General features: G+C 33.8%; 4 protein-coding genes across 5 annotated transcripts; 2 read left to right on the top strand and 2 right to left on the bottom strand.

Annotated features, from left to right (window-relative positions):
- Window positions 1–1559: 1559 nt before the first annotated feature.
- Window positions 1560–17537, top strand: Pur-alpha (Purine-rich binding protein-alpha). Of its 2 annotated transcripts, none has more exons than XM_066395959.1 (7): window positions 1560–1676; window positions 2225–2263; window positions 3628–3743; window positions 4907–5167; window positions 5226–5376; window positions 5615–5811; window positions 17373–17537. In XM_066395959.1, the coding sequence occupies exons 1-7, from the start codon at window positions 1634–1636 to the stop codon at window positions 17394–17396; spliced, it is 831 nt and encodes a 276-aa protein (XP_066252056.1). In that variant the 5' UTR covers window positions 1560–1633; the 3' UTR covers window positions 17397–17537. The 2 variants fall into 2 exon arrangements, with proteins under 2 accessions (XP_066252056.1, XP_066252055.1); XM_066395958.1 differs by lacking the exon at window positions 17373–17537 and adding an exon at window positions 7814–14711 and having other exon boundaries at window positions 1561–1676.
- LOC136412758 (arylsulfatase B-like) lies at window positions 17371–20149 on the bottom strand. Its single transcript, XM_066395948.1, has 9 exons — window positions 19990–20149; window positions 19767–19926; window positions 19466–19716; window positions 19163–19421; window positions 18941–19098; window positions 18749–18884; window positions 18533–18694; window positions 18158–18385; window positions 17371–18102 (listed from the first exon to the last, which is right to left on the bottom strand). Exons 1-9 carry the CDS (start codon window positions 20095–20097, stop codon window positions 17861–17863), a joined length of 1704 nt encoding a protein of 567 aa, XP_066252045.1. The 5' UTR covers window positions 20098–20149; the 3' UTR covers window positions 17371–17860.
- A 1038-nt stretch (window positions 20150–21187) lies between these two features.
- LOC136412763 (uncharacterized) lies at window positions 21188–23923 on the bottom strand. Its single transcript, XM_066395955.1, has 4 exons — window positions 23780–23923; window positions 23247–23417; window positions 22905–23154; window positions 21188–22772 (listed from the first exon to the last, which is right to left on the bottom strand). The coding sequence occupies exons 1-4, from the start codon at window positions 23780–23782 to the stop codon at window positions 22060–22062; spliced, it is 1137 nt and encodes a 378-aa protein (XP_066252052.1). The 5' UTR covers window positions 23783–23923; the 3' UTR covers window positions 21188–22059.
- Window positions 23924–24575: 652 nt separating this feature from the next.
- Window positions 24576–27267, top strand: LOC136412360 (zinc finger protein 277). Its single transcript, XM_066395417.1, has 6 exons — window positions 24576–24729; window positions 25349–25538; window positions 25593–25825; window positions 25875–26169; window positions 26380–26724; window positions 27077–27267. The coding sequence occupies exons 1-6, from the start codon at window positions 24714–24716 to the stop codon at window positions 27138–27140; spliced, it is 1143 nt and encodes a 380-aa protein (XP_066251514.1). The 5' UTR covers window positions 24576–24713; the 3' UTR covers window positions 27141–27267.
- The last annotated feature ends 59 nt before the right edge of the window (window positions 27268–27326 follow it).

Below are 27326 nucleotides of genomic sequence, written 5' to 3' on the forward strand. Positions count from 1 at the left end.
GTATTTCCACTTACATTTCTAGATACAGAAGGACACAAAAGATAAAGAAGTTCCTAGATTGAATAAGGAATTCAATTATCGTCAAATAAACGTTTATTGAGGCATAAAAAAAATGATACGACAAAAGGAAAAATTAAATAAATTCAAAATTTTTACTTAATATCTCAAAACCTGTTGGGGCTGTGAGGAAAAAAATTAAAACAACTTAATATACTGTATATCTCAAAGCTTTAAAAAACAGGAATCCAATTTTCTACTTTGATATTTCTTTATACTCATAAAATCTATGGTCAGCGGATTGGCCTCCCTTGTCTGGACACCCTGTATTTTAGTATCGACTCAAATACTATCTATAGATTTCACCTACTAAGGGGAGAATCGTCAAGGTTTTACAATTTGTAATACAGGGCATCCTAAAAAAATGTCGACAAAAAGGCTGCACCAATTCCTCCGGTGACAATAGGTCGATTTAGCTCAATTTACCTATATGCGAAATTGCTGCATTTTCCTGGTAAATGGCTGCAAAGGAGATTAAAGTGAGAATAGAAGTATAATTTATAAAAATGTCGAATTGCTTTAAAACGGTACGACACTTGAAGATAAAGGAACAGATAACTGAAATACGGACTTTGAGCTAAAAACGGAAAAGGAATTACATTATTAGTCGTTAAAAAGTTTTGATACACCCGCTATACGCGGGGAACTTTGGGAACACCTTCCATATAATAAACGTGTTCTATACGTTTAAGTCGGATTGTTAATTTTTTTTTCAATTTATTTAATCTGCAATTCCGCCATTGCAACAACTCGTGTGTGAGGCATTCGCCAAGAAAAAAAAAGAAGAATTCCATATTAGTGTAGTACGATTTCGCATTTCGCATTACATAACATAGATGAAAAGGTATTGAAATATATAAAAATTCTACAAGCCGTTTCAAAACTATGTGTAGAGCGTTAAAAAACACGCAAGGGATGAAAAAGTTGCTATGCAATAAGGAACACAAACTTAATGGCATGGAACAACAGTGGCTCATTATAAAACACCACACCCTCTGTGTTATCATAGCAATTTGTAGATTGTAATCGTGTATATTATAAAGAGTAATGCGCGTACAAAAAGCTTAATGTAATACTACAACGTTGCATTAAGTGAAATCTGAAAATATTATAAAATTTTAACACCCTGTATGGCAAAAAAGTAGCGTTTATGGAATTATATACGTAAAATCATCAGTATCGGCATTTCAATTTTATAATTTGTTTTTGGGTGCTGTAATGGCTAGTCCGGGCCTGTGATTAGATATTAACGTGATGCAATAAACGTGTTATTTCCACTTGTGATTTCGGACTAAAACACGTTATGCTTTAAAAGTCATGCGATTCTTAAATCATATTGATATTGAAAATCACGTGATATTTTTAAATTATAATGCGTTTTGACCCGAAATCTCATACAGAAAGAAAGCAGCTAAGGTAGTCATCCCTCTTTGTCGCTCAGTCAGAAAAAGACGAATATAATTCGACGTAGTCTTATGATGATATTGCTAGTTTTTGGCATTTGACAATTGACCTAGGGAATTTTCATTTTCCCCGAAAACCGGAAGGTCTTGCGCGAGTGTGAGTAGGGTTTGCGATGTCGGATATAGGCAGTGGAGATGAAGGTTCAAGTTCGCAAAGTGAGTAAAATATTCGGTCAATTTAGTAGCTTTTATGAAAAATTCACCTTTTACTTCATCAGTGTACGAAATTTCACTTTCGTACAGCTTCGTTTAGACCCAATAACTGGTTTTTAAACCTGACAAGTATACCAAGATGGCGTAAAATTCGATTGTATGATTCCAGATTATCTTTTAATTTTCCGGCCTTTTAAACTAATTTGTTCGAATAATTTTCTAATTCGATCAGGAACGTTCAGCTGATTTCACCGTTCCAAAGTATTCATGCAAAAAATTCTTTAATTTTGAAAAGTTTCGCAGAAAATCCGCAATTTCCCAAATATTGCAATAGTAAATTGTGACCTTGGCTAACGTCAATTGGGTTGCTGTTCTACTCAAATAGAATGCCAAAATACGGGAATTTCGACCTTACTGTGCGGTTTCGTTGTTTTTGATCAATTTCACAAAAATTCTCAATTCTCAACTGCTTTTACTAGTGGGACTGGTGTCGTGATCATATTCTTCAATTACTAGTCAAACAATCTTAAACTTTCATTTATTCCTTTTAGAATACCAAGGCATGGAACAAGGAAGCGAGTACGACTCAGGTAAGCCCTTTTTTATTGTTCTTTATCCCTTGCGTATGTTAAATATTCCTTTGTTTCAAACCTTCTAACATCTTAACTTGGCCCTCTCGTCATGATTGACCGATATTATTACCGAGTTCCGCAAATTTTGAATGAAATTCCAATGGGTGACTCATTCCATTCCAAGAAAATTGTGACTTTTGTAGTAATACATTTTTACTACAGTCTTTCATGATATGAATCATGGTTAGTCTCATCACGCGTTTTGCCGGTCGCGGAGCATCTTTTTAAAAAATCTTAAATTGTATATCTATTTAAATATTAATTTATTAAATCAGTATTAAAATGGAGTGGGCTCTAGGTTCTGTTCATATTGATTATTGGACTGATCCCAGTAAGTATTGAAAAAAATCAGTACCAGTTATAGGATAAATTGTGCTGCTAAACTATTTAAACTTTTGCTTAATCTTTTGCTCAATAAACTTGTGTGTTACTTTGTTTGTACACTAAGCTTCAGTAATTTGCAAGCTTGTCAAACAAAATTCAGTTCAGGCTCTCTATCTACAAGCATCATGCTGTTTGACAAATTGGGCATGATCATGCAGGACAGACAACAAGTCAATACATGTCAGTTGTTTGTGCATTTATTAAACCAAATACGCTTTGTGTAAAACATCGGTGTCTTTGTATGCATGTATAATGTTGTTTCACAAATCTGGTGTGAGCATGCATGCCTGATTATCAAAAGTAGGGTTGCTATATTATATTAACAAATTCAAAGAACAACTGTTAAATTTGTGAATCTTCCCCACACCTCTGTCACATGAATACTCACAGTCTAAGAAAAACAAGGTTTTTCTTTGGATAATGCAAGTTATATTTGTAGAAATGGAAAAATAACTAAAATTTGTATTGTCTGAATATCACAATATATCGAGTTTATTTAATGTTATGCAGACAAAGTTGACGATAGATGTATAAAAAAAAATTGATAATGGACAAAAACAATGTAACCAATTGAAAAAGGGGAACAACACACAATCTTTCTGTCAGGAAAGGGCATGTTGTGTGTCATAGTAAAATATTTCAAAGTGCCAGGAAGCATTTTAACAAGAATATTTGTTTCTTTGGAAACTTTTTTCCTATAATGTAAATTGTAATCTCAATAATTTTTTAGCTCCTTTCAGCTATTCAATTTATTACAAACATTGTATAACAGAAATACTAAACAGTGTATCTTCTGATGAAGTATTTAAGATATGCTGCTATGATAAGCTGGCTGTTTAATATATCATTGTTAGTAAACACATTTATTTTTATAATATTTATCTACTGGGCAAAAATGTTATTAATATAATTATTAATTATTATGTAACCTCTTGCAGGTCAACAAGGCCAAATGGAGCAAGAATTGGCTACTAAGATGCTCCAGATCCAGAGTAAGAGATTCTATCTAGATGTTAAGCAAAATCGGAGAGGCAGATTTATTAAAGTTGCTGAAGTAAGTACTTGAGAGTAATCTTAAGTAGGTTTTGTAGATGAAGTGTTTTGAAATGTGATTATGAGAATTTGATACATCTTAAGAATGGGTTGCAAATACAAACCAATTTTAATTTATATAAAACATTCCTTGAGATTTAAATTATGAAGTTATTAATCTTTTAATTTTATACAAGATGCGACAAATTAGTCAACTATGCAGTAGAGTTGTAAGTAAATGCCCTCCCTCCCTCTGTTTTGAACCCTGTAACATGGAATGCTGAAAATGGTATAGGGCATGGGGTAACTCTTTTTTAAATATTACATTTTGACATAAATGTCAATATCAAATATTTAGAGTTTGGCTTGAAAAGATAAGATGATACATTAACTTAAACCTTCTGATATCATCTATTCATTGACCAAATAAAAAACATTATTTATTTAATATTTCATGTTCAAAAAGAATCTGAATGAAATATTAATAATATCAATATTTAATGGTAAAAAGACTATTAACTTAACTTACTTCTATTTAATGTCAAGCATTATTCCTAATATACTATACATTGCCAAACAGGTTTATGATTTTTGTTGTTTACCAAAATATCCATTAGAGCATTCTTAGAGTTCAAACTCTTCCTTTCTTGCAAGAAATTCATGCTTGATTAGGTTCATGACGTTTATTTATTTATGTGAGCTAAAGATTTTAAATGCCAGATTCCAAATTAAAAAACTACATTTTAGAAAGAATCTAAATCATAAACACATATTGTGGTTGTCAATAAAATGGTATAAAAACCATCCTATAGTAGCCTTCCAGGCCCAACCGGGGAACCCCAGCCATCCAGGTCTGACAATCAGGTTGAGTCTAGGTTTTGTTAAGCTCTGCTCATTGTAGGCTGTTACTGTCAACGATTTATTCATGTTTCATTGTTCTTAATTGAAAGTGTAGTCAGATTTGGTGGTTTGTTATTTCTTATATTAGACTTATCGCTCTTTCCTTTACTGTGGTATTTTTATATCTGATCATCCACAATTTTCCACCATAATAGAGAATTTAGCTTTGAGAGTAACATGTCAAGGGGGAGAGGAAGGGGATGTTTACAACCACACTGTATACATGTTTTTGGAAAAATATGTGTAACATTTATCTACTTAGGTATAAATAAACCAATTTATTAGATTGGAGCTGATGGCAGACGGTCGCAGATCTTTTTGGCCTTGTCCACTGCAGCGGAATTTCGCGATCATCTTTCCACCTTTAGTGACTATTACTCTTCTCTCGGCCCGCCTAATCCCGACAACGTCCCCGAAGATGGTAAGCTGAAATCAGAAATGATGATCAAAGACAATCGGCGCTACTATTTGGATCTGAAGGAGAACTCACGAGGCCGCTTTTTGCGCGTTTCGCAGACGATCACGCGAGGCGGGCCCCGTTCGCAGGTAAGTTTTTATTCCATTGTGTTATCTCGTTCGTTTAAGAAAAATTGATATTACGTAGGTGGCGATACCCGCGCAAGGAATGATTGAATTCCGCGACGCTTTAACCGATCTTCTGGACGAATTCAGCACCGACGAACACGCATACAAACCAGACTTACCTGAGGGAAGACATATGCATGTGGATAATAAACATTTCTATTTTGACATTGGTAAGAAAATAAGTTCATTGTATGGAGGCCTCTATGAAGGTACCCGAACTTAAAGCGGAAATGAAACCTTAGTACTATTTCCGCATATGTCTAGATATAATATTTAACACATAGTTAATTTCAAAGTTGAGGAGGAAAGTCCCCAAATAAGAGCTTAAAAAATTAGCATCTTTTTCCGGTCCAATTGTAATATGTATTTTTAAATTAAATGATGCTGGAATGTTATGGTTTGTTATAGGTCAGAACAACCGAGGAGTGTATATGCGTATATCCGAGGTGAAGACCAATTTCCGAACCGCTATAACTTTACCTGAGAAAAGTTGGGCACGGTTTCGAGATATCCTCAGCGACTATTGCGAGAAAATCAAGCAACCGGCTGGTGGTAACGGCCCTCCGGGTACTACTCTTGGGGGGCAGGACCAACCCCACCCACTGGTAAGTACATTAAATGTCTTGGTGATGATTTTGGTAATTTCAAGTTTTGTTATGTCCAATGTGTTCATAAAAAGAAGGATCTCACTAAATTGAACACTGTTACATATAGTTGTATTTTTTCATTACGTTTTTCTATTCGTGTGCGGGAAAGGGCACTTCCTGGCGTGCTTTTACTGGTAGTGCAGGAACGAGGATCAGGTACTATTTTGCAGGTAGTACTTTATAAATTTCCTGAAAGTAGGGGTGACATCTGTTCACTATACAGAAAATTTGAAGTCACAATATGCTCGTGGAAAATATTGATATATTTACTATATAAATAAAAAGTGAATTTGATTTTCGTTCAAATTTTAGGCATTATTATTTGCGATTTTGATTTCCCAAGAGTATTATTGGTAATGGAAAGACGTTTAGCGTTTTCATTGTCACAAGTTTTGTTATTGTTGGCTTTTACAAGTCATGAGAAGTAATTAACTTAGAAAAGGGCTTCTCTTTTTTTCAGTCCCAAGTATTAAAATTCATTTTGAACTTTTCATAATTTCTCCTTCGGCCTGTTGGTTGTATTTAACTACTCCATACATTGACCTTTAAGTGTTGTGTCATCTAATTTACAGGCAATTGTGTATTTTCCTGAAAGTATGAGATACTCTTCGAGTGCTAAAATGTTTGAATAAAGTATAAAATGTAAATTTAAGTTACCTGTTGTAACTAGTTACCTTGAACCAGGATTCTGTAATAACCCCCAATTTTGTGACGTAATAGTAAGCATGTTAGGAAAGCAATCGTTTCAAATGCAATACTTGTCAAATTTATCTATGTATCTTGTAATTTTAAATTTCAAATGTTTTAGAAGATATCCATTTGTGATTACAACCACTTGAATAGATAGATTTGAAATTATGTGATTACTTTTACGATTATTTATTTACGTTATGACCAAGGTTTCTAATTAGGTGATGGTGATAGAGAGCTTATTATAACTTGTAATGTCTTTATATGAAGCAGGCGTGTTTCTAAATCTTGGAACGTCTCTTGGTGGTGGATAATAGAACGACGTAATATTAACAATTAGGTATTAAAATTGTTTGATGGCGATTGATTGTAGTTGTAAGGGCGTCAGATTATGGTTTATTAAGGCAAATGTAACTTTCCCAGTTTTTGATCAAAGGGGTGGTGAAAATACGACATATGGTTGAAATCGCTTATGAAATGGATATGTTTATAGAAGTCTAACAGATGTCAAATGATAACCAATAGGCGTTGAGAATAGTGCCACTGTCAGCCTAGATATAGTAGATTTTGTTCAAACTTAAAGCCCTACACCTACCAAGAAAACGTCATTTTAAAAGTTCCTACTTCTGAATCTGAAAATGCTGGCCAAAGATTCGCAAAATCATCGGATTTACCTTTAAAATACCATCGCTAATGTCAGTGTAACAGTCAAAACACGAATCTAGTAACCTCTAAAATAATGAATTCTTATTCTTGCCAACTAACTATTAATTAAAGTTTGTATCCAATATATTTTCGATACTATTTTACACGTTTTCTTCCTTAGTAGTACATTTAGGGGATGTACATGATGTTAGATTTTTTAGATAGTTTTGCCGAATATTTCGCTTTTTAATGAAGATAGGAACGAAAATGCTATTTTCACTAACTATTATTCTCTACTCTATACTCACTCTCTTCTATATACATTCTCTATGAAAATGAAATAATACAAGAAATTGGTTTTTGACGGCACTCTTGGTTTTAAAATTTGATGTTTTCAGAATTTTGTTACGCTTTTAGTTTTAGACAATAGTACACCTTGTACTATCATAAGATTATGGCGATAACACTTTTCAGCGACAGCACAGAATAGTTTGTCATTTTGCCTTGAAATATTAACTATAAATTGATAAGCATGTTCGGCATCCTTGTTAAACGAATAATAAACATAATATTAATATCCATATATAGACAACATGTGTTTTCTGACGGATGGCTTTTCTTTTAGGTTGGCAATAATACCCAACAAGATGGAGGGACGAGTTTAAAGTAGGCTAGCGTGCCCATTTTAGACTAAAAATATTAGATTTATTAAAAATAACAAATTAAAAAAATTGGAGAGACGACTGTCGTCCTTTTATCGCCCACTGGTCTCAAAAATTAGGTGTATAAACAAATTTTTTGTATTGGGTAAGTCACGGTTTAGATTTCAAAGGAGTTCCAGCTAACGTTTACGGAGACCTCAAGTGGCTCAGGAGGCATTGAATTTTTGTTCAACTAATTTTTCCATTCATCAAACTTCATATGATTGGTTTGTTCGTGATACTAATCGATAAATTCTCTGGTTCGCAATAGTTCTCCGATTGGTTCTAGTTGAAAGTGGGGTGGCATGTCTGAAATGAGTTGAAATTTAAATGCTTCTCATTTTGACAAATAACAACTAATGCACATTAACTAATTCCAGAGATTCAGTTGCATTTTAAAGGGTAAATAGGAATCAAAGGTGGTGCCTGCAAAAGAAATACGTAAAGGGCATGGATATTTTTTTATGCTTTTTACTTAATTAAATATATAATGCAATCAATATTCTACGATTGGGAAATCAAGGTCCAAAAAAATTCAGCGCCTGCTGGTCTAGAACAGAGTTAGTGACTTTTTGCCCTCGCTCTTGAGCTATCGAAAAGTGGCTAGGTCCTGTGATAAAATGGAAACGGAAGATGTGATATAACTGGCATGTGATAAATATTTAAGAAGAGATTTATTTAAAATGCAGTCGTGGACTGGGTCCGAACAGGGTCTTTATACAATAAAGTCCCTGTTTAATATTAGGTACATACGTTAATGCTAAGGTTTGATCTGAGATGTATCCGTAAAGTTAGCGTGCAACTCCGGAAATAAAAATTACTAGTCAGGGGCAGTAAATAGGCGATAGAACCAGATTTGACGATAGTATAACCAGATTGGTTTTTGTGAAGTGTTAAAAACGGAACACTATAATATATGTTAGATTCTCTATTATATGTTATTGAAGAAATACTTTTACAAAAGGGTTATTTATTTTTTTGTCGTTTTTAAGTTGTTACTAGTATGTTTCATGTTTTTAATTCCTGATCAGTGTTAGAGATTCGGGCTAAATCAATGCGCAAGCACGGGTTCTGTCCTTTTCGTGTAGATGTTTCTCCTCCCAGTCCAATCAGTTTTTATAGTCCCTATAATTTATTAGTATTTGATTGATTTAACCCGAATGCGCTTTCCTATAGTCGTTTAGAAGGCACCACAATCTGTTTTCTTTTTGTGATTTATGAATATATAAAAGGCGTTGAACGTTACCGGGAAACTGGTGGTTTTTGGCGCCGCAGCTCTGTGATTTTTCTATTATCTTTGTAAAAAAGTGAAAGCTCTAAGCTTTATATTTTTATTATATTTATTATGATTATGTTTGTGACTTACGTATTTAATTAATTGGTAGTGGAATTTCCTTTGTTTTACATAAAGGCGCCTAAAATAAACGAAATTCCCTACTAAGCCATGTTTACTATACGCGCCGAGGGGATCGCATGACCGACACAAACTCCTTGAGGAGCGGTGCTCTGTCCGACGATCCTAAAAGAGGTAAATAAAAAAAAATAGAATCTATACCTTAATGAAATAGTGTAAAAAGTTATTATGGGGTGTGGGAGGGTGTCAGGTCTTTCTCACTGCCAAAGTTTTAGTGCTTTTAGTGACAGAATTAAGTTGGTTCTTCATAAAATTATTTTCATTTTCTAACCGATTAGCGTTATTTTATAAGTTTTCAGTCCCCTTAAGATTTGGCAGTTGATTATTCCACAGCCTAATCATTAAGCGCTTTTGCCAAGTTTGTACGGGATCCTATGTTTTAATTTATTATTTATAGGGCACCTTGTCGTTTCCATTTAGAGGAAAAGTTGAAATTAAAGATCGATTTTTAAAAAAAGGATTTTGTTTTTTGTTTCTTTTACTCGCTAAGCAAGTTAAGGTGACCGATGAATTTGTAAAGTTTTAGTGTAACTAGATCAGAAATGTGCGCTCTCAACACATGTCTTTGCGGGTTATTTCTGTTACATTTACGTTCGATCATATTATTCTGTAGTAATAGATTAATAACAACATTCAGGAAATGCGGGATTCAAATATAGTAGGCGTCACAGATTCCGGAAGAAAATAAGATAAAAGTCTTGTAAATGCGCTGTTACAAATGCATCTAACTTCAAGGGTGTCAATTTTCCGGATTTTTCTCTACCTTAATTTGAGAAGTCTTACTTGCAAATAGCATCAAAAAGTTACATGTAACTGGCAAGAAAATGATAAATTAAAAAAAGGAAAAAACACGAACGTTGGCTATCAGTATACGTTAAATGTTTAGGAAGCTTAAAGGACCCAGAGACTATAAACTCGTTCCGATTTCAACAAGAAGCGAAATCGCGCATTCTGTAAGGGCATTAAAAAATGTCAGATGATTATTTCAAGCTATTAAAAAGAAATTAGAATCTTTGACATCCTATATAGTTTAATTCTACAACCTTCCTGTATTTCTCGGAGACGAAGCCTGTCGTTTTACTTTACAGTCTCCATGATCTCTATTGTAACTCACTTTATTCGGGACCCTGTAGCCTATCGTGATAAACATTCTGATCGTCTTTATTGCTATTTGTGCGGCAGAGGCCAGGAGGACCCCAAAGAAAGTGGATAATGATTTTTGGGTGCTTCCAGTTTTGAATCTTGTGCCTATCAGGACCGGAGTTGTGCGTTTTAAAAAGGACATTAAAATCGAAATCTCTGAAATACAAAATGGTCGAGACTTCCAGAGGCGACACTCGAGCATGCATCACATTAGTCCACTATGCTAAAATAACTTTTATCTTAGTTTTTGCACAAGGAATCTGTGGATATCAGCCTTCCCTTCGAATTCCATATATTGAGATTATGCAGACATTTCCTAAGAACTTGTTGTCCCAGTTTATATTTTATTTACAGTGAGGAAAAGACCCATTTAGGCGGATGAAATCTCGGTATGTTCGGACATCCATAGTAAAACCTTTGCTGTTCTAAATAATTGTTTTCAACATAGAAAATATTCGATTCTGCCTGATTGCCTACAAATCTACAAAGTTGATACGTACGCGGAGCCTGGGGCAATAGTTTGCACTATTTGGAACGGTTGACTCATTAGGATCGTTGAGTTAAAAATTAATTTCACAACTCAATGATTTAACGAAAGCGTGTTTGTGTTTAAACATGATCCCCCTTTATCAAAAAATCGACTATAGTGTAGGAATGATTCGCACCTTTATTCCATAGGTTATAGTTACAGAAGTATATTGAAATCCCTGATAAAGTATGATAAGTAGAGGAACGGCAGAAACGATTTTAGAAAAAAGTTGTATTCCAAAATAAAGTCTCATTCACGCTCCACATAAATGGCTCATTTCCTTAAGATTATTAGGTCCAACGATCTTAGGGACCGGTTTTTCTTTTTTTATTCGCGCTGTTATACGTTTGTCACAATATCATAAATAATCTAACAAGATTTCCTTTAATTTTTAAAGAGAAGAAACACCCTTAAAATGTGATTAAATAAAATAATGTTGATTTCACTATTTACGAAGAACAATATGACAAATTATAATTTTGGGCGATTTATAAATGTACATAAAATTTTACTATTGTTTTGTATCCTCAGAATTTATTTTTGTAGAGTAGTCATATTTATTATTTAAATTCCTCGTTAAAGTTGTTTTAAGTAACCCAAACTTTAATGTTTGCATTTTCATGTTAGAGATGTAGTTAGGATATGGATGTTTTTTGAATGGAAAGCTGGAATCCACTTTGATCAGTGGCAATAGAAGTGGATTGCACGCATTTCGGTATTAGCAAGGCTTTTTGTTAGAATAACTTATCTGTACCTCGTTCGGTAAACTCAAGGATTTTTGAAGAGACCCAAGTGAAGTCACACACTTCAATTTACAAAAATGCATGGTACAAAACAGAAAGCCCGAAGTACAACAAAAATGTGGTCCCACTTGTGTCACTCAAAATATTCTTAAGGGATCTTTCAGCCATTGCAAACATTTCAGTTTAGTCTCCCTAACGAGATAACTACACAAAAGTAAAAGAAATTATTAAAAAGTGAAAGCATAGCTTTTTAGAAATTAATAATATATAAATTATATACAGAAAGAAGGATTAATGTTGCAAAATGGCAGATATTTATAGCATTTTTATCTCTTTAAGTAACTTTGAAAGAGAGATTCGAGCTTTTAAATTTTACCCTTAAAGTCAGTCTAGCTGTTGTTGACTGTTACGTCACCATTTTATGAATTCAGGTCGATTTTAGGTGACGCCCTAGATTGGTACCGACTCGCAACCACGGGATTTTGACACACGGTTTGAAGGCATTTCTCAATTAAAACCATAACGTGTCGCGCTTTGTGTAACAACGAATTCATCAAATTATAAATCGCGGAGGTGCTAGCATGCATCAACGGAAAAGGACCTCCAGGAATTCCTTACGGAATTCAACCGCTAGATCGTGAATTTCTCGTGGCCGTTTAACAGGAAAATGAACATTCATAAAATTTACATTTCACAGTTGTGAAATGATGCGAATTATTTTAACACTAAAATATTGTGTACTAATTTTATGCGCCTGTTTAATAATGGCCATATTTTTGTCGCCCAAAATTGTAAAAGCTGGTACCAAAACGAAAAAACCGTGCTTGTGTGTCTGAGTGAATCCATCCTTAAAACTAATTTCAAGGAACGTATTTCATACCCTGGTTCCAACCAACGACCGCCAAATATAGGGTGTTTGAAATTCGACGCTCACCATTGTGATCTCATGATGATAGGATTGCGTTTAAATAGTCGTAAAGTAACGCATTTGGGTAGTTGTCAAATTCTAGTTTTGAACATTTTAGATTTCCAAACACTTCGAGAAATGTCCAGAAAAATCTGGAAATTGCGATGTTCGTAGCTACTTTTTCCTTGTCATAATTGCACTTGAGGATGAGTGTTTTGGGTCAAAATACCGTAGTTTGGAAGGGCATTACACATCACATATTTTAAAACGTTAAAACCAAATAAACATTGGTAAGAACAGTAGCAACTGGCAGATTCTCCGATTTTTCAGCAGTAAACTTTCATCAACGCTCTCAATCCATTGCGCGGCATTATCGACAGATTTTGATGGCCCCTGTCCAGCTTTAATTCGTAAGATCAGTGAATTATGGACCTGTCAACTAAGGCCTAACTTGGCTGTACATATAATCGCCAATCCGGGTCCGTATTACAAAGACAATTTAGGTTAATGAAGGCCTAGAGGGACGAAAGCCGGATTTGAAAAATTGCATTAGCACGTTAAGACCTGTCCATAAGTACTAAAAAAGAAGGAAACTACTTCAAATGTAAAGTCGGGAAAACACAACGAAAAAGTAAGGAATTCTGAAAATTGGCGTTTGATAACTACCACAAGAAAAGTTATGCGATATTTTGAAAAAATTGCACTTTATTTATTGCCCTGTATAGCCAATGTTGAGTATCCGATTTTAACGAGGGAAACTCGCTCTAAAAGTTCATTGACCACATCAGTGTCGTAGAACTGTAGCACGTAAACCTTTGCTTCGACACGTTTTATCAAGACGAAAAGAAGTTTTGCAAATGTCGTTAATTCACCTGTTAATTGCTTCTCAGCTGAGCTGCCTCAACTTCAGAATTTTGAACGCGTTCAAACGATTTTTGATGAATTTACATTGTTCCCAACAACCAGCGGAAGGTAGTGGAAACTTTCCCACGTATTCCTCACAATGTAAATTCTGAATGAATTAGCTCTTGTTCTCTTTCGGAGAGTCTTCGGGCAGGTATTTTTCAAATTGTGTTTGGAACAATCCTGAAAACGCAGAATTTATCCTTTTGGTGTCGCCTGGCATCAAGGGTGACACGAAATTGGTGACCACATTTTAAAAGATGTACGTCGGCGACTGAATTTGTTTATCTCATTTAATTAACGTCAATTAAGAATAGATGCAAGAGTAATGACGTAACAGTTAACGATTAGACGGGCTTTTAGGTAGGTTTATTCCAATCTCAGGTGTGTAAACTTTAAAGGCAGCTGCCATTGCAATTTCCGGTGTTCCTAGCGCTTGCTGGGCATTCCAAAGAAAGGAAATCGGAAATTCTTTTGAATTTAGTTAATGTTACATACTTGAACTTTTAAAAGTACGAAGGTAATGCCATCCACAAAATAAAAGAGAGATAATATTTTAGTTAATTGTTCATCAAACGGGTTTTGAGCTTCAACCTTAAGTTTCAGCTTCAAACGGTGTGGACAAAGTAAATTCAAACGTGTAATCTGAATTACTTACGAAATTCTTTACAAATTGTATTGTTTCCTACCTCTATCTCTTTATGAAGTTTTCTTATGTCTGTGATTTGTACTTTTGAAAAGTTTATTGTCAAGATAATAATTCCAATAGAATGGTGTAGACCTTTGTTTTCTCATAGTAACTAGATCAACGCTGTTTCAATTTGTTGGTGTGTTACCTAACACGTTATTAATCATTTTCACTTTCAAGTTTAGGACTTAATATTTTTAGAAATGTTCACTGCCAATGCGTTTGGAGAATGATCTTTATTTATTAAAATGGAAACGCAAATGTAGAGCGGACAAGTTAATTGGTGTAATGCGACTTAGGGAAACATTGAGCTTCCATTTTAATGAAAATCGTTCGTTTCTGTTTCGATTTATTGAATCGTTCTAGGATATGTAAAATTTCTACAGAAATCATTGATGTGATTAACGTACGATAAGTGTAAGGTGCAAGGTAAGAAAGGCCAATATGCAATTTGATGCCTTTTTGGCATACAGACATTAAACATTTCACAAACGATAGTTGGAGTTTTATTGCCCGTTGTGAGTGCTGCGGCTTTGTGGGTGGAAATGGTATTGGTGCAATACCAGCGCCAGATAACAGAAAATTTCCTGATTATTAACGGTACTTAAAAGAGTAATAACCTGTTTAAGTAACACGTAATTACTTCCTATGGCGGACAATTACGAATTACTCCTACGTAATGGATATTCCCAGTAATGTCACGGCAATCGTTTTTCTAATGTTATTTTTTAAGTCTTTAAATTTTATTTTTCTTAACTTTTTATTTATTGTATTTTTTTCGTTTTATTTCTTTTAACTAGTTAGTTTCCGCAACTTTGCAGGTTTTCACGTTATGTCTAATTCCTTCTTTCCCCATGAAATATCATGATATTATTCTCGATACAACGGGAACAGAAGAGAGCAGAGCGAGTTAATTTCTCAAATTTTCTCAAAGAATTAAAAACCAATTTATCTGTTTAATTTCCTGTAGGAAATAATACATCCCCAATACTAATTCATACACATCTCTTCTGAAATATCTTTAGTAGGTACAACGTTATTAATTATAAATGGACACGTCCTTTAACTTTTCTATTATTCAAAATGGAAAAAATTAAATACAGAAACTGTAGGTAGTACTGAAAATTTTACTTTACGAGCTTAACGAAAAAATAATAAACAGCGTGTTTTTAACATATGACACAAGCTATTTATTTTAGAGAGACATCATCATATTAAAAGAAATCGAGTATTTTGTGAATTTGGCGGTGTGGTTTGATTGATTAGAGAAAAAATATTTCGAACTAAGTTTGTCATATTTTTGCCTCCTGAAAAAACAAGTCGGCAAAAATCCAACTTCGTTGCGAAATCCGTTCTACAATCGGTTAATTTGCCAATGTTGCCAAGTTGTCAATTTTTTTTTAATAAATTAGGTTTTGCGAAATTACAACAGCAATATACAGAGTTATTCACACAACCCGTCCAATAAAAGTTTACTAGGGTCTAAAAGTGATGTATATTTGAAAATTTGGAATTAAATTAACTTCGACGTGTATTATTTTTTAAAAATATTTTCAACTTCCTCTCACTTCCGGTTTACCCGGAAATAGCTGTCAACTTGTTTATTCCAAATGGGACCCCCAGTATATTATTTTATTTTTAGATTCTAGGTAATATTTGAGACACATTTTCTGAGTAATGTCTTATACTAAGATCTTACTATTTTCGAGATATTTGACCTTGAATTAAAAACAAGCCTTCACTATATGTATTACTAGTTTTACGTAAAATTTAATTATTTTGAAAATGGTTTGGAATAGGTATAGGTGACCATAATACAGTTCGATAGAGAATTACATTCTCTACTTAATATTGCTCAAAGTTATACGGTGTCCCATTTAAAAAAACAGACTTCTGCAACTTCAAAAATGCAAATGTTAGGAGCTAAATTTTGAACACCCTGTTTAACACTAAGCCATATAAATAGCAAAAGTGTAAACTTAAAACTATGTATTGACATTCTGTAAAATATTAAGATTATGCCTTTAATAACTACGGAAAGATGTAATTTTAAAATTGGTCATTGCGAAAGCGCGTTTTTAATTCAAGGTCAAATATCTCAAAAACGGTAAGATCTAAATATAGGACGTTATACAGAAAATGGATCTCAAATATTACCTAGAATCTAAAAATAAAATAATATACTGGGGGTCCCATTTGATATAAGCAAGTTGCCAGCTGTTTCCGGTTAAACTGGAAGTGAGAGGAAGTTGAAAATATTTTTAAAAAATAATACACGTCCAAGTTAATTTAATTCCAAATTTTTAAATATGCATTACTTTTAGACCCTAGTAAACATTTATTGGACGGGTTGGGTGAATAATCCTGTATATTAAATAATGTTTTCTGGATCTTATCGTTATGCGTCACTCTGTCTTGAAGTTGACATTGTGCATAATCTATTTCTTTTTGATCGTCAATCCTCAATCCGCTCTTCCATCCAACGTTGCTACTTCACAACTTAACAAATACAGGAAAACGCCTAAATTATCTAACCTTGCTTTTCTGTTCCTCGTCTGTGTTTGTTATTTGTGGTTTAGATCTTTGTTTTTATTTTCTATTCTTCTGTATTCCTGATCTATATTTCCCCTTATTGCGTTTTTTTTAAGCGAGCAGACCAAGTACTAAGTTTAAGACAACGTGAAACGTAGGTAAATAATGACTAAAGGAGCTCTATTTGTTTGTTTAGGTAGGTATGTATCTACAGGGTGTCCTGTCCTACTATGGTGGGTGAGGTATGGTATCTAGGAAAATATAAGTCCTAGAGTTTCTGTAAGAAATACTACGTTGTTTCAATAGAAACCAGAATGACATTTTTTGTTGAAGCTATGGAGTTTGAGGGATGATTGATTATTGAGAGGCGTCATCATAGGTGAGCCGAAAGGCATTAAACTCATCGTATATCGACCTCACAAGTTAAATGAAGGGTGTTAAAGTTTTGTTTACACTGTATAATAATTTGACAAATTCTTGCTTTTATAAATGGTCTATAATCATACATTGCCTACCTTAGCGATACAACCCTGTATCATATAAGTTTTTTACTCCTTTTCAAATTAAGTGTCCACCAAAAAATTACCCAATTATTTTTAGTGAAACATTGATCCTAATTTACAGGGAATATTTGTCGATCCCCTATAGCAGATGCAGTGTTTTGTAAACTAATTAAAGAAAAAGGAGCTGAAGGGCAGTGGAAAATTGATAGTGCAGCAATTGGTGGATGGCATACTGGTAATCCTCCTGATTCTCGGGCAACGCAAACTTTAAAAAATCATAATGTGCCCTATAATGGACGTGCAAGACAGGTAGATATATATATGTGTATTAAGAAATTATTGGGTATATGCATTTTTATGCACCTATAGCTTTAAATTGAGGGTTCTAAGTCATGAGCATAAAACCACATTTTTTTAAAGGTAAAAAAGGTAGCTTAAATAAATAGAAAGCAATGGGGAAACCACACAAAATTGCTTTGCTTGCAATTTTCCAGTTTGTAACTTTACTTACTTTATTTAAAACATAACTTATCTTCTATGCATCATATTTCATCAAAACTGCTATAAATTATAACTGTAAACTTTCCCCCCTTACAGAAAATAACCATTTCACTCGTTTAATAAATCATATTCTAAGGTTTCATTACATCCCCCTTGATCGAGCCAAGGAATCCAAGTATTGTTACAGTTGACAGGATTAGAATTTAAGTCAACTTTGGCATTTCTTGAAGGTATCATTTGTGTAAGAAATATGTTCAGCTTGAGCCTCATTTTTGCCAGTATTAGTGGCCTCTGGTCAATTAAATTCTCTGTTTCACATGGGTCATTCCAAAGATCAAACAAACACTCTCCTGTAGAACTAATAAGTGTTATACATGGATAAGAAAATGAATGTGTATGTACTACCTAAGCATGGAAGGTCTTCAGTTCTATTCTTCCCATTGCATAAGTTAATATCAAGAGCACTTCGTAATGTATTAATTTTCTCTCTAGTTAGAGGAGAAGTTGACGGTAATGATTCTATAGCTTTGTTGACGTCGCTCTCTAAAACGAGGTTGGGCTCATAGGGAGGCGTTGACGGAGATCTCCCACTATCGCCGTATGATCCGTCATAGATGCCGTTTAAGTAAGAACCTAAATGATAGTAACACTAATAAGTTACTTGAGTGTCGCAGTGGCAGCTCCTCTACCTTCATCATTCCAATGCTCCTCTCTTTTCTCATCGATACATTTTCACATATTTCGCCTTATAACTTAGTATTTGTAATTCGCGTTACTTACCATTTAGGTATTTGTATCTTCCAAACTCGGAAATCAGCCCAGAAAACCCTTCTTTTTCATCAATATTTAGCAATATCTCTGTCCTCAAACTCGGCAGATTTTTGGAAATACTGCCCCATTGATCTATCCCATCGGTTGATTCGAACCATTTGAGTTTTCCACCTCGAATAAATGAGTTATTTTATTTATGGTTTTAATTAATAAAGGCCGTCTCACCTGCAAGTTTTAATAACGTTGTATGTAAATCTGTGATATGCATTAATTTATCGTTAACGTATCCTTTTTTAGTCAATAAGGGACTGTAAATTACAGCAGAACCTCTCACACCACCTTCTAGTAACGTGAACTTTAGCTAGAATTTGTTTTCATTTGTAAATACACGGATTTGCTGTGTGGACTAGATATTACCCCTTTTAATGGATAGTTCGAGCCGTGGTTTTTATACATGCCGATAGTTTGGGCTCCATTGTCGGACAGGAAGACAACGATGGAATTTTCCAGCATATTTTTCTGTTTGAGTTTTTGGACAATTTGCCCCACAGATTTGTCCAATTGATTTAGAACGCCTGAAAAATATTTGCAAATTTCGGTTTTAATATTGCCACAATTGGTCGATTTGTGTGGAAAGACCTGCGTATCTCCTCCGCATGGGGTCTTCTATATAAGAATATTTCAGGTCTGTTTCAGTCAGATTCTTAACCCCAAGTTCCGTTCCATTGGCGCCTGTATGAGCAGCCAAATGTCCTAGATAAAGGAAAAGTGGTTTGCCTGAATCGTGATTGTCAATTACTTCCAAAGATTTTTCGGTGAAAAGGTCAGTGACATATTTTCCCTGATATTGCCATTGCGTTTTGATGCCATCGTGTAAATCCAGACCTATCCAAGAAGTCTATGCACAAAAATTATAATAACTGTTTTATTCAACACACTCACTGATATGTTATAATCCTCTTCCATGCTTTGATAAGCGAAATGATTAAAATATCCTATAAACCCATTCCAATACCCGAAATGGGTGTCGAACCCTCTAGCAGTTGGGGTGTCGGCTTTTCTAGCAGCACTTAAGTGCCATTTGCCAATCAAATGGGTCTTGTAGCCCAATTGTTGGAGGCGTTCCGGAAGTAATTTTATGTCATGAGGAAGTGGTTTGTCCTCTCCACAGCTCAAAGGAATTCCTTGATATCCTGTTATTTTTGGTTTAGTTTAATGCAAGGACTGGACATTAAGGCTTTACCATATCTCATAGGATATTTTGCTGTTAAAAGAGCTGCTCTAGAGGGGCTGCAAATAGCTTGGGTGTAGAATCGATTTAAGATAACCCCGTTGTATCCCAGGGCGTCGATATTGGGAGTTGGGATTTGGCTGGATCCGTGGAAACTAAAATCATTCCAACCCTGCGAAAGCATAAGAAATCGAGTGATATGATTAAAAGGTTCTTATGGTAAATGTTGACTTACGATATCATCCCCAAGAATTATGATAATATGGGGAGGCTTACTGGCTTTTAATCTTGCCGCACAAGACAGCAATAATACAATTAGAAATGGAAGGAAGGTGGGTTTCATGGCGAATGGTAGCGTAATTCGTGCGTGAACTTTATGATCCCGAAATAACTTTTACCAGAATTAATCAGCAATTATTGTTTTAATGAAGTATAAAATTTGAATTACAGATGTCCTTCGCACAGGTCTAAATAGAAATGTAAATTGCGACCTAAAGATTCCAGTCTTTAAAAAAATATGTATATAGATAAAAGGACACTATTAATACATGGTGGTCAAGTGTGTAATATTTCTTTATATGCGCAAACAAAGTGTTTTGTACGGCATTTGCAAATGCCCCCTCCCCCTTCAACTATTTAATAGTGCGCCATTCATCATTTCTTCCTAAAACTTTGAATTCCCAATTTAATATCAAACCTCTTTTAACTCCCGCATTGCTATCCCGTTTGTCTCACTATATTCCAGATATTTGCAAAAATAGCTACAAGAAATACTCATGATTTTCATATGGTATGGGGCTAATAGGAGATGGTTGGTGCTGTGATTAAACTTCTACAGCGGAAAAATTGGGGTGCCCTGTATAAATAAAACACGTCTCTGGAAAACTAAAATGACAAATATTTATTAAACTCTAAGGATTTTAAGTTAAAAAATAAATCCATTTTAACAATTATTTTAATTTGAATGTTCAAATAATTGTAATCTAAGCAAATTTAAACTGTTGTTTTCAGATTAGTGAGGAGGTTGCCGTATACAATTGTCTTTATTTCTAATTTTAAAAATATTTGTATCTTTATTAATCATGTAATTGTAGGGATTATTGAGATCAAGGTCTGGCAACTTTATCTAGATCTTTCAGCTTATGATTCAGTCACATTTATACTGAATAGTTACCGTGTGTATAGCAGAATTTCAATAATTTATGTTATGTAGAAAAATAATTCTATTTTGCCACATAAACTACATTTCGATATCGGCATACAGGATTTTAAACTTTCAAATTATTTAAAATTCGTTCAGTGAATGAGGTATTAAGTAGAAATTTTGTTTACATCCATCTTTCTCTTAAAAATCTATACAATTACAGCGTTCATACTGTCGTGAAAAGCGACAAGCTTACGATGGTCAGGCCGTACGTAATTGGCTATCTCTCTAGCACTTTCTTTGGTTGTAGATTAAAGATTCCGATTTCCATGAATTCGATTACATTTTCGGAATGGACACCAATAACATTTCTAATATAAAAGGTCAACAACCGATTGGTTCCAAAGCGAAAATTTTGCTTTTGGGTGACTTTGATCCGGAAGGAGACCGAATAATAAGGGATCCATACTATGTAAGCGCAATCAATTTATAATTTGACGTTAGTACGTACAGTATTGTGTTACCATAGATTTTATAGACTAACGAATTATCTTCTCTAAACTGTTTCTTGCGTTCCAAATACTGCTCCCATTTTAGGACTCTGGCTCCGCAGGCTTCGAGAAATGCTACCAGCAATGTGTTCGTGCATGTAACGGATTTCTGGATCAACACCAACAAGGCAAGGTGTAGAATTAATGTGGTTAATAAAGCTTTTTGTTAATGCTTGATAGTTTTTTTGCAAAAGTCCTAATTTACGTTAATCCTTTTAAATTCATTTTACTAGGAATGCATTTTTGATTAAACAGGACAGTACGTTAGTAAGACATGAGTTTAATAAAAAGAAAGTATTTTTTGTCTTCATTGACCGATGTAGTGGATGGAAATATAACATACATATTGTATATGGCTGAAAACCGCAAAAAGACTACTACTAAAATTACATAAAATATGAGGTGTTTCGTAAAAAAAAGTAGAGCATATAGTATAACTAAAAATATATCCCTTTAAATCTTCAAATAAATAATTACAATTTATGCAATTGCAGTTTTGGACAAAAAATTAAGAGAAATATCTCATTTCTTCAAGGGAAAAGCTATTACTAATTAAGTAACACAATATAAGTATCTTTAACAAAAATGATATAAATCTTGTAAAAATAACCTAAAATGATTCATCATCGTCAAACCAGGAACTTAAATCTAATCCACTCAAAGCTTCTCTCCACACTTCTTTATGCTCATCCTTATCCACGCTGATTAAAAGATTAGTATCGGGAACGGCAAAACTAGTACTGTATTTACTCATATCATTAGCGTCACTTTTACTTTCTTTTTCACTTTTATTAGAATTATTTTGGCAATAACTTCCTTTATATTTTTTGAATCTGAATAATTTCTTATATGTACTTTTTTTTTTGGGAATATTACTAAAACCCCGAGCACATCTTGGAGTACTGTTGTTAGTACCACTTGGTATATTTATATGATTTTTGGTTTGTGGCAAAACAAAATTGTTTCTATTTATTTTGTAACTTCCCATTTCTAATTTATTGCGCCTAACACAAGGACTCGTTACGGGAATATTATTGGTTATATCATCCTTTCCCAATTTGGTGTCTTTTAAACAATATTCTTGTTTCTGCCTGCTGTAATCCGTCAAGACTTCTTGGGGATCTATTTTTTTAAGCTCTAGCTTGGTATCTTTACTATAAATAGCACCTAAACTCTTTGAAGTAATAGTAAGATGATGATTGTCACATCTATCACAACTACATGATAGCACTGCCACTTGAACTAGAGTTAAAACTGAACCCAACGTGAAGTAAGATGCATATTGTTCATAAAGTTTGTAGAGAACATTCCCTGTTATTGTGCCTAAAAAAATAAATTTAATTAACTAAAATAAATATAAACTAAATAGAAATAAAAATAAACTGAAATAAATTTAATTCATTTAATGATATATGTATATATCAATGATGGACTTCATGAAATAACAAAATTTACCACTTGGATCTTTAAGCGTCACATAAACAGACTTTTGAGTCTGTCCTGACACTTCTAAAGACAACAGTACACCAGCCAAGAAAGGGACTTTTTGAATATACTGATTTGTTGAAACCTGCTTTTTAATCCAAGCAATATTGAAATGGTCATCTAGGTAAGCGTTGTTATTCATTTTAAAATCTTTCTTCATTTCTTTCCAAGGGCCTTCTTGCAGTATTGACGCGGTATTCTGTGAGCAGACATTAGCTAGCTAAAATTAAAGTGATATTGCAAATTACATGTACATCATTTTTGCTGTTTAAAATACATATTGACTTATATTTTTATCTTTAATATACATACATTTACTTTATTATCGGATAATAGACCTGCAGGTCCAGGGAATAAACGTGCAACACTATACACCTTGTTGCTCATTTCACTGTTACATTGTGATTCCATTTCCATTGATACATCATCAGCTTGTTGCTCTGAATTGTCTTTGACATTTGGTGATAAATTATTTGGATCATCCTGAAATTGAGCTTCAGCTAAAGGCAGTGATAAGAAGCAATAAGTGCAATAAAAGTGAGTGCACATTTTTAAGGGTCGTTCATGAACGTAAGACATTCTTTTAAAGAATTTTTCTGTGCTGTTAATACTTAATATGCTATTAGTTACGTTCATACAGCAGCAGATGATTGATGTGTCTCAATATTTCATAATTTTTTAGTTCATGTTAAATCTTAAATTCTATATCAAAAGCTTTTTATAAACTCATCATAACAGTTATTCAGGTAGGTGATTCAGGTAGTTTTGAACAAAAATGCACAAGTAGCTAACTTCTCAGGATTCTTCAGAAGGTACTTGCTTTTGTAAACAATTTTTTGGCTTACCATATTATTGTTTTATGGCCTTCTTATGTACTCTGTACAACGTGATTTTCATGCGTTGTTTTCAATCGATTCTGATTATGATTTCATTCAATTTAATAAAAAATATTTACTTTGTAAATTTGAATCGTTAAACCCTTAGAAAAATCGAATATCTAACCTAACTTAACCACCGTCATTAACCGTACTGTCAGTGTCAGATTTAAAACTCGGCTTTTGTTTTAGATACCAATTCGAATTCCTCAACGTCCACAATTCTGAAGTAGTCAGAATAAATGCAAGAATCATTGATCTTTAACAAGCCAAAGGCCCTGAAGTCATCGTCAATATCGTGAATAGTTACATTTAAAAGCAATATAAATTATGATAAATGGCCAGCTAAAACTACGATCCTGCATTTTTAAAACTCAATTCACTGATATGATTTTACCAGTTTTTAGCTTAGTTTTTGTGCGATTACTGATTTCCTAATAGGTGCGTCCCTGATAATAGCTAATTCTTCAAGATGCGACTTTCGTTGGGCTCCAATTGGTAAAGCATGACACCTGGCCATCTAAAACTGAATACAGAAAGAAGTACTGGTAATGAGAGCTTAAAATCCCAAATAAAGATGAAAATAAGCATATTCCTCCAGACGTAGACGGGAATTCCTGTCCCTTTGTTTGTCGGTCGATCCGAGACGATTCAGTGCACGAGCCCCCCCTTAAACGTCGATGTCGATTATCGTTGTCATTAGCATCAGCTGTTCATTTGATTATTTCTCATTGTACAGTTTATTTTTATGTTCCTCGTATTTATTTGGCTTTATGATCTTCCGGACGGTGTGCTTTTGATTTCTCAAAGAAATAGCAGTTATGCATCTAAAATTTACGAGTACAGTTTAAGACTTGATTGAGAGACACATCGTTTGGGACTATACTGAAAAGCATAGATAAATATGGCAAAAATTACAGGTAGGTACTGCACTTTAAATAATGTATTTTATTTTACGGGTTCAAGTGTAAATCTGGCAATCATCACATATTTACTAAGTTGGTATGCCACGATGATACACCACAGCTATCCCCTGTACACAATGTCTTTGATTGCGCATTCAACATGAAAATCAAGGAAATTATTCCTTTCCTCAAAGAGTTATTTACGAACCAGCACAGGACCTCCCCTAAAGCTGGAATAATTACCCTGAAAACACTGCCGTTAGCTTTAAAGTTTCCTTTTCAGTTATGGATTTAATTAGCATCTTTTGTATTTGTTATGGAGATGTGTTGCCAAGTTATTTTTATGATTTACCGAGTTTGTTATAATAAAATTTGAAACTATAGCTATTTTGAATGGAGCATGAAAAGACCTTTCAAATGAGGCAACAAACCCATACTTCCAATTGAAAAATTTGGAGTTGTAATCCTCGCTCAAAGGGGGTTGAATTTTTATGTTGCAGGATGTAATGTTAGAATTTAAAATTGATGTCTTTTGGTATTTTTTTCATATGCAATATAATACATATGTAGATATTGAATTTATTCCATTTGGCTGTTCCACTCTTTATATAACATTTAAGTAATTATTTTTCAGACCAAATGTTTGGCCCTCTAACTTTTGATGCCAACAATTATGGAACAGCATTATTAGACACTGAAAATGCATGTTTCTTGTGTGAAGATACTTTCAATATAAAACTTCGTATAGACATTTTCTTAGCTCACATTTTTGATGTTCATAAATGTGTAATAGAGGACGTCCAAAATATCAAGAACCTTCCAGGGTAAGCTTTTTTATGTATATTACAGACATTTCTTTCAAGTTTTGAGATTTTCAGGTATATAAGTTACTGGAGAGACAGATTTAAAGCAGTTCCTATAGAGCAAATAGTGCCCTCTGTCCAAATTCAGGGCACTGGTGATCAATACTTCTTGCTCAGTTCGTTATTAAAAGAGGATCAACAGCTTAGACATAAGCTAATTTTGGATTTTGTAATGAAAGAACATGAATTTGAGCGAACAGATGAATGTTTTAGCAGACAATGTTTGTTTTGCAAATTACAATTTGAAGGTGAACATTTTAAATTTGTCTTATTGATCAACGCTAATGATAGATTTAGGTTCCAGGCAAGGTTATTTGGAACATCTATCTGAGCAACACAACCTGCAGTTAGGCAACCCACAGAATTTGGTATTCATAGAAGAATTAATTAATGTTATTGATCAGCAACTGCAATCATTAAATTGCATATACTGCAAAGGAGCGTTTCCTGATAGAGCCATTTTAAAAGAACACATGAGAAAGAAATTGCATAAGAGAATAAATCCTGCTGATTCCCAGTATGATAAATTTTATATAGTGAACTATTTGGAGGTTGGAAAGAGTTGGAGAGCTATAGAAAAAGAAGATGATAGGTTCGTTTATCTCATTGATTTTTGGTAGTAGGTACGATCCTGACTTACCATAGCTCAAATGATAATTAACGTAAAGAAGCAATTTGTTTAACTCCAATTTGAAATTATGTTCAAGACTTGACATATTTTCTATATGTCAAAATCTCCAGCTTACTTTCAAATTGAGATTAGACTTAAATTTACAACTGATCCTAAGAATTATGTATTTAGGTACGCACTACCAGCTGGGTGCGAAGAAAATGGCGACCAAGAATATTCAGACTGGAATGAAAATGCAGACCAAATAATTTGCTTATTTTGTGATCATACAGAAACTGACATAAATGTGCTATGCACACATATGAATGTCGAGCACGATTTCGATATTATGGAATCTACGCAGGCTTTAGATTTCTATCAAAAAATCAAGTTGGTCAATTTTATTAGAAAAATGGTTCACAGTTTTATGTGCCCCTATTGTGCGATAGCGTTAGAAAGCAAAAGTGAATTGTACCTGCATCTGAGAGAGGCAAAGCATTATAAGATTCCAGAAGTCAAAGTTTTTGATCAGCCAGAGTAAGTATTTTAATTTGTTGAAAATTTATTTTTTTTAATTTTGATGCATGAAATGAAAGAGGTACCGCTGTTGCGTAACTTTTATCTAAAATGGTACCAAAAGCAATAATAATTACTGTCGTTCTCCTCATCGAATATAAATTCATTGGGAAGTAATCACCGTTTTTAAAATGTAGCCTGTCTTTGGACGTTACGTCACTTTACTTATAAATCTATACCTACAATAGCTTGAACACTTTCAAATCCTGTGTTGAGAGTGGGCTACCCTACCTTAGTATTTGCTCATTTTAACAACCATACTGTTCTTGTATATGGCAACCTTATATATTATATGCAACATTTTATTTTTCAGATTTTATTTTCCAACGTATGAAAACGACTCTTTTCTATACTTAATCGATGATGTGGAAGATTAGGATTAGGTACGGATAGAGAAACGTGACAGGTAATAACAAAAAAGGATCATACCTACTTCTTGTTTCAACAAGACAAAAAAAGGACCAATGAAATCCAGTCCATAAGTTCCAATTTGATAGAAAGTCGGGCAATGAATGTTATTTGTGTTCATCTATTAAAAATTACGAAATATGTAAATGTAATAA

The sequence above is a fragment of the Euwallacea similis genome, chromosome 12, assembly GCF_039881205.1.
Source record: "Euwallacea similis isolate ESF13 chromosome 12, ESF131.1, whole genome shotgun sequence".
Classification (NCBI taxonomy): Eukaryota; Metazoa; Arthropoda; class Insecta; order Coleoptera; family Curculionidae; genus Euwallacea; species Euwallacea similis.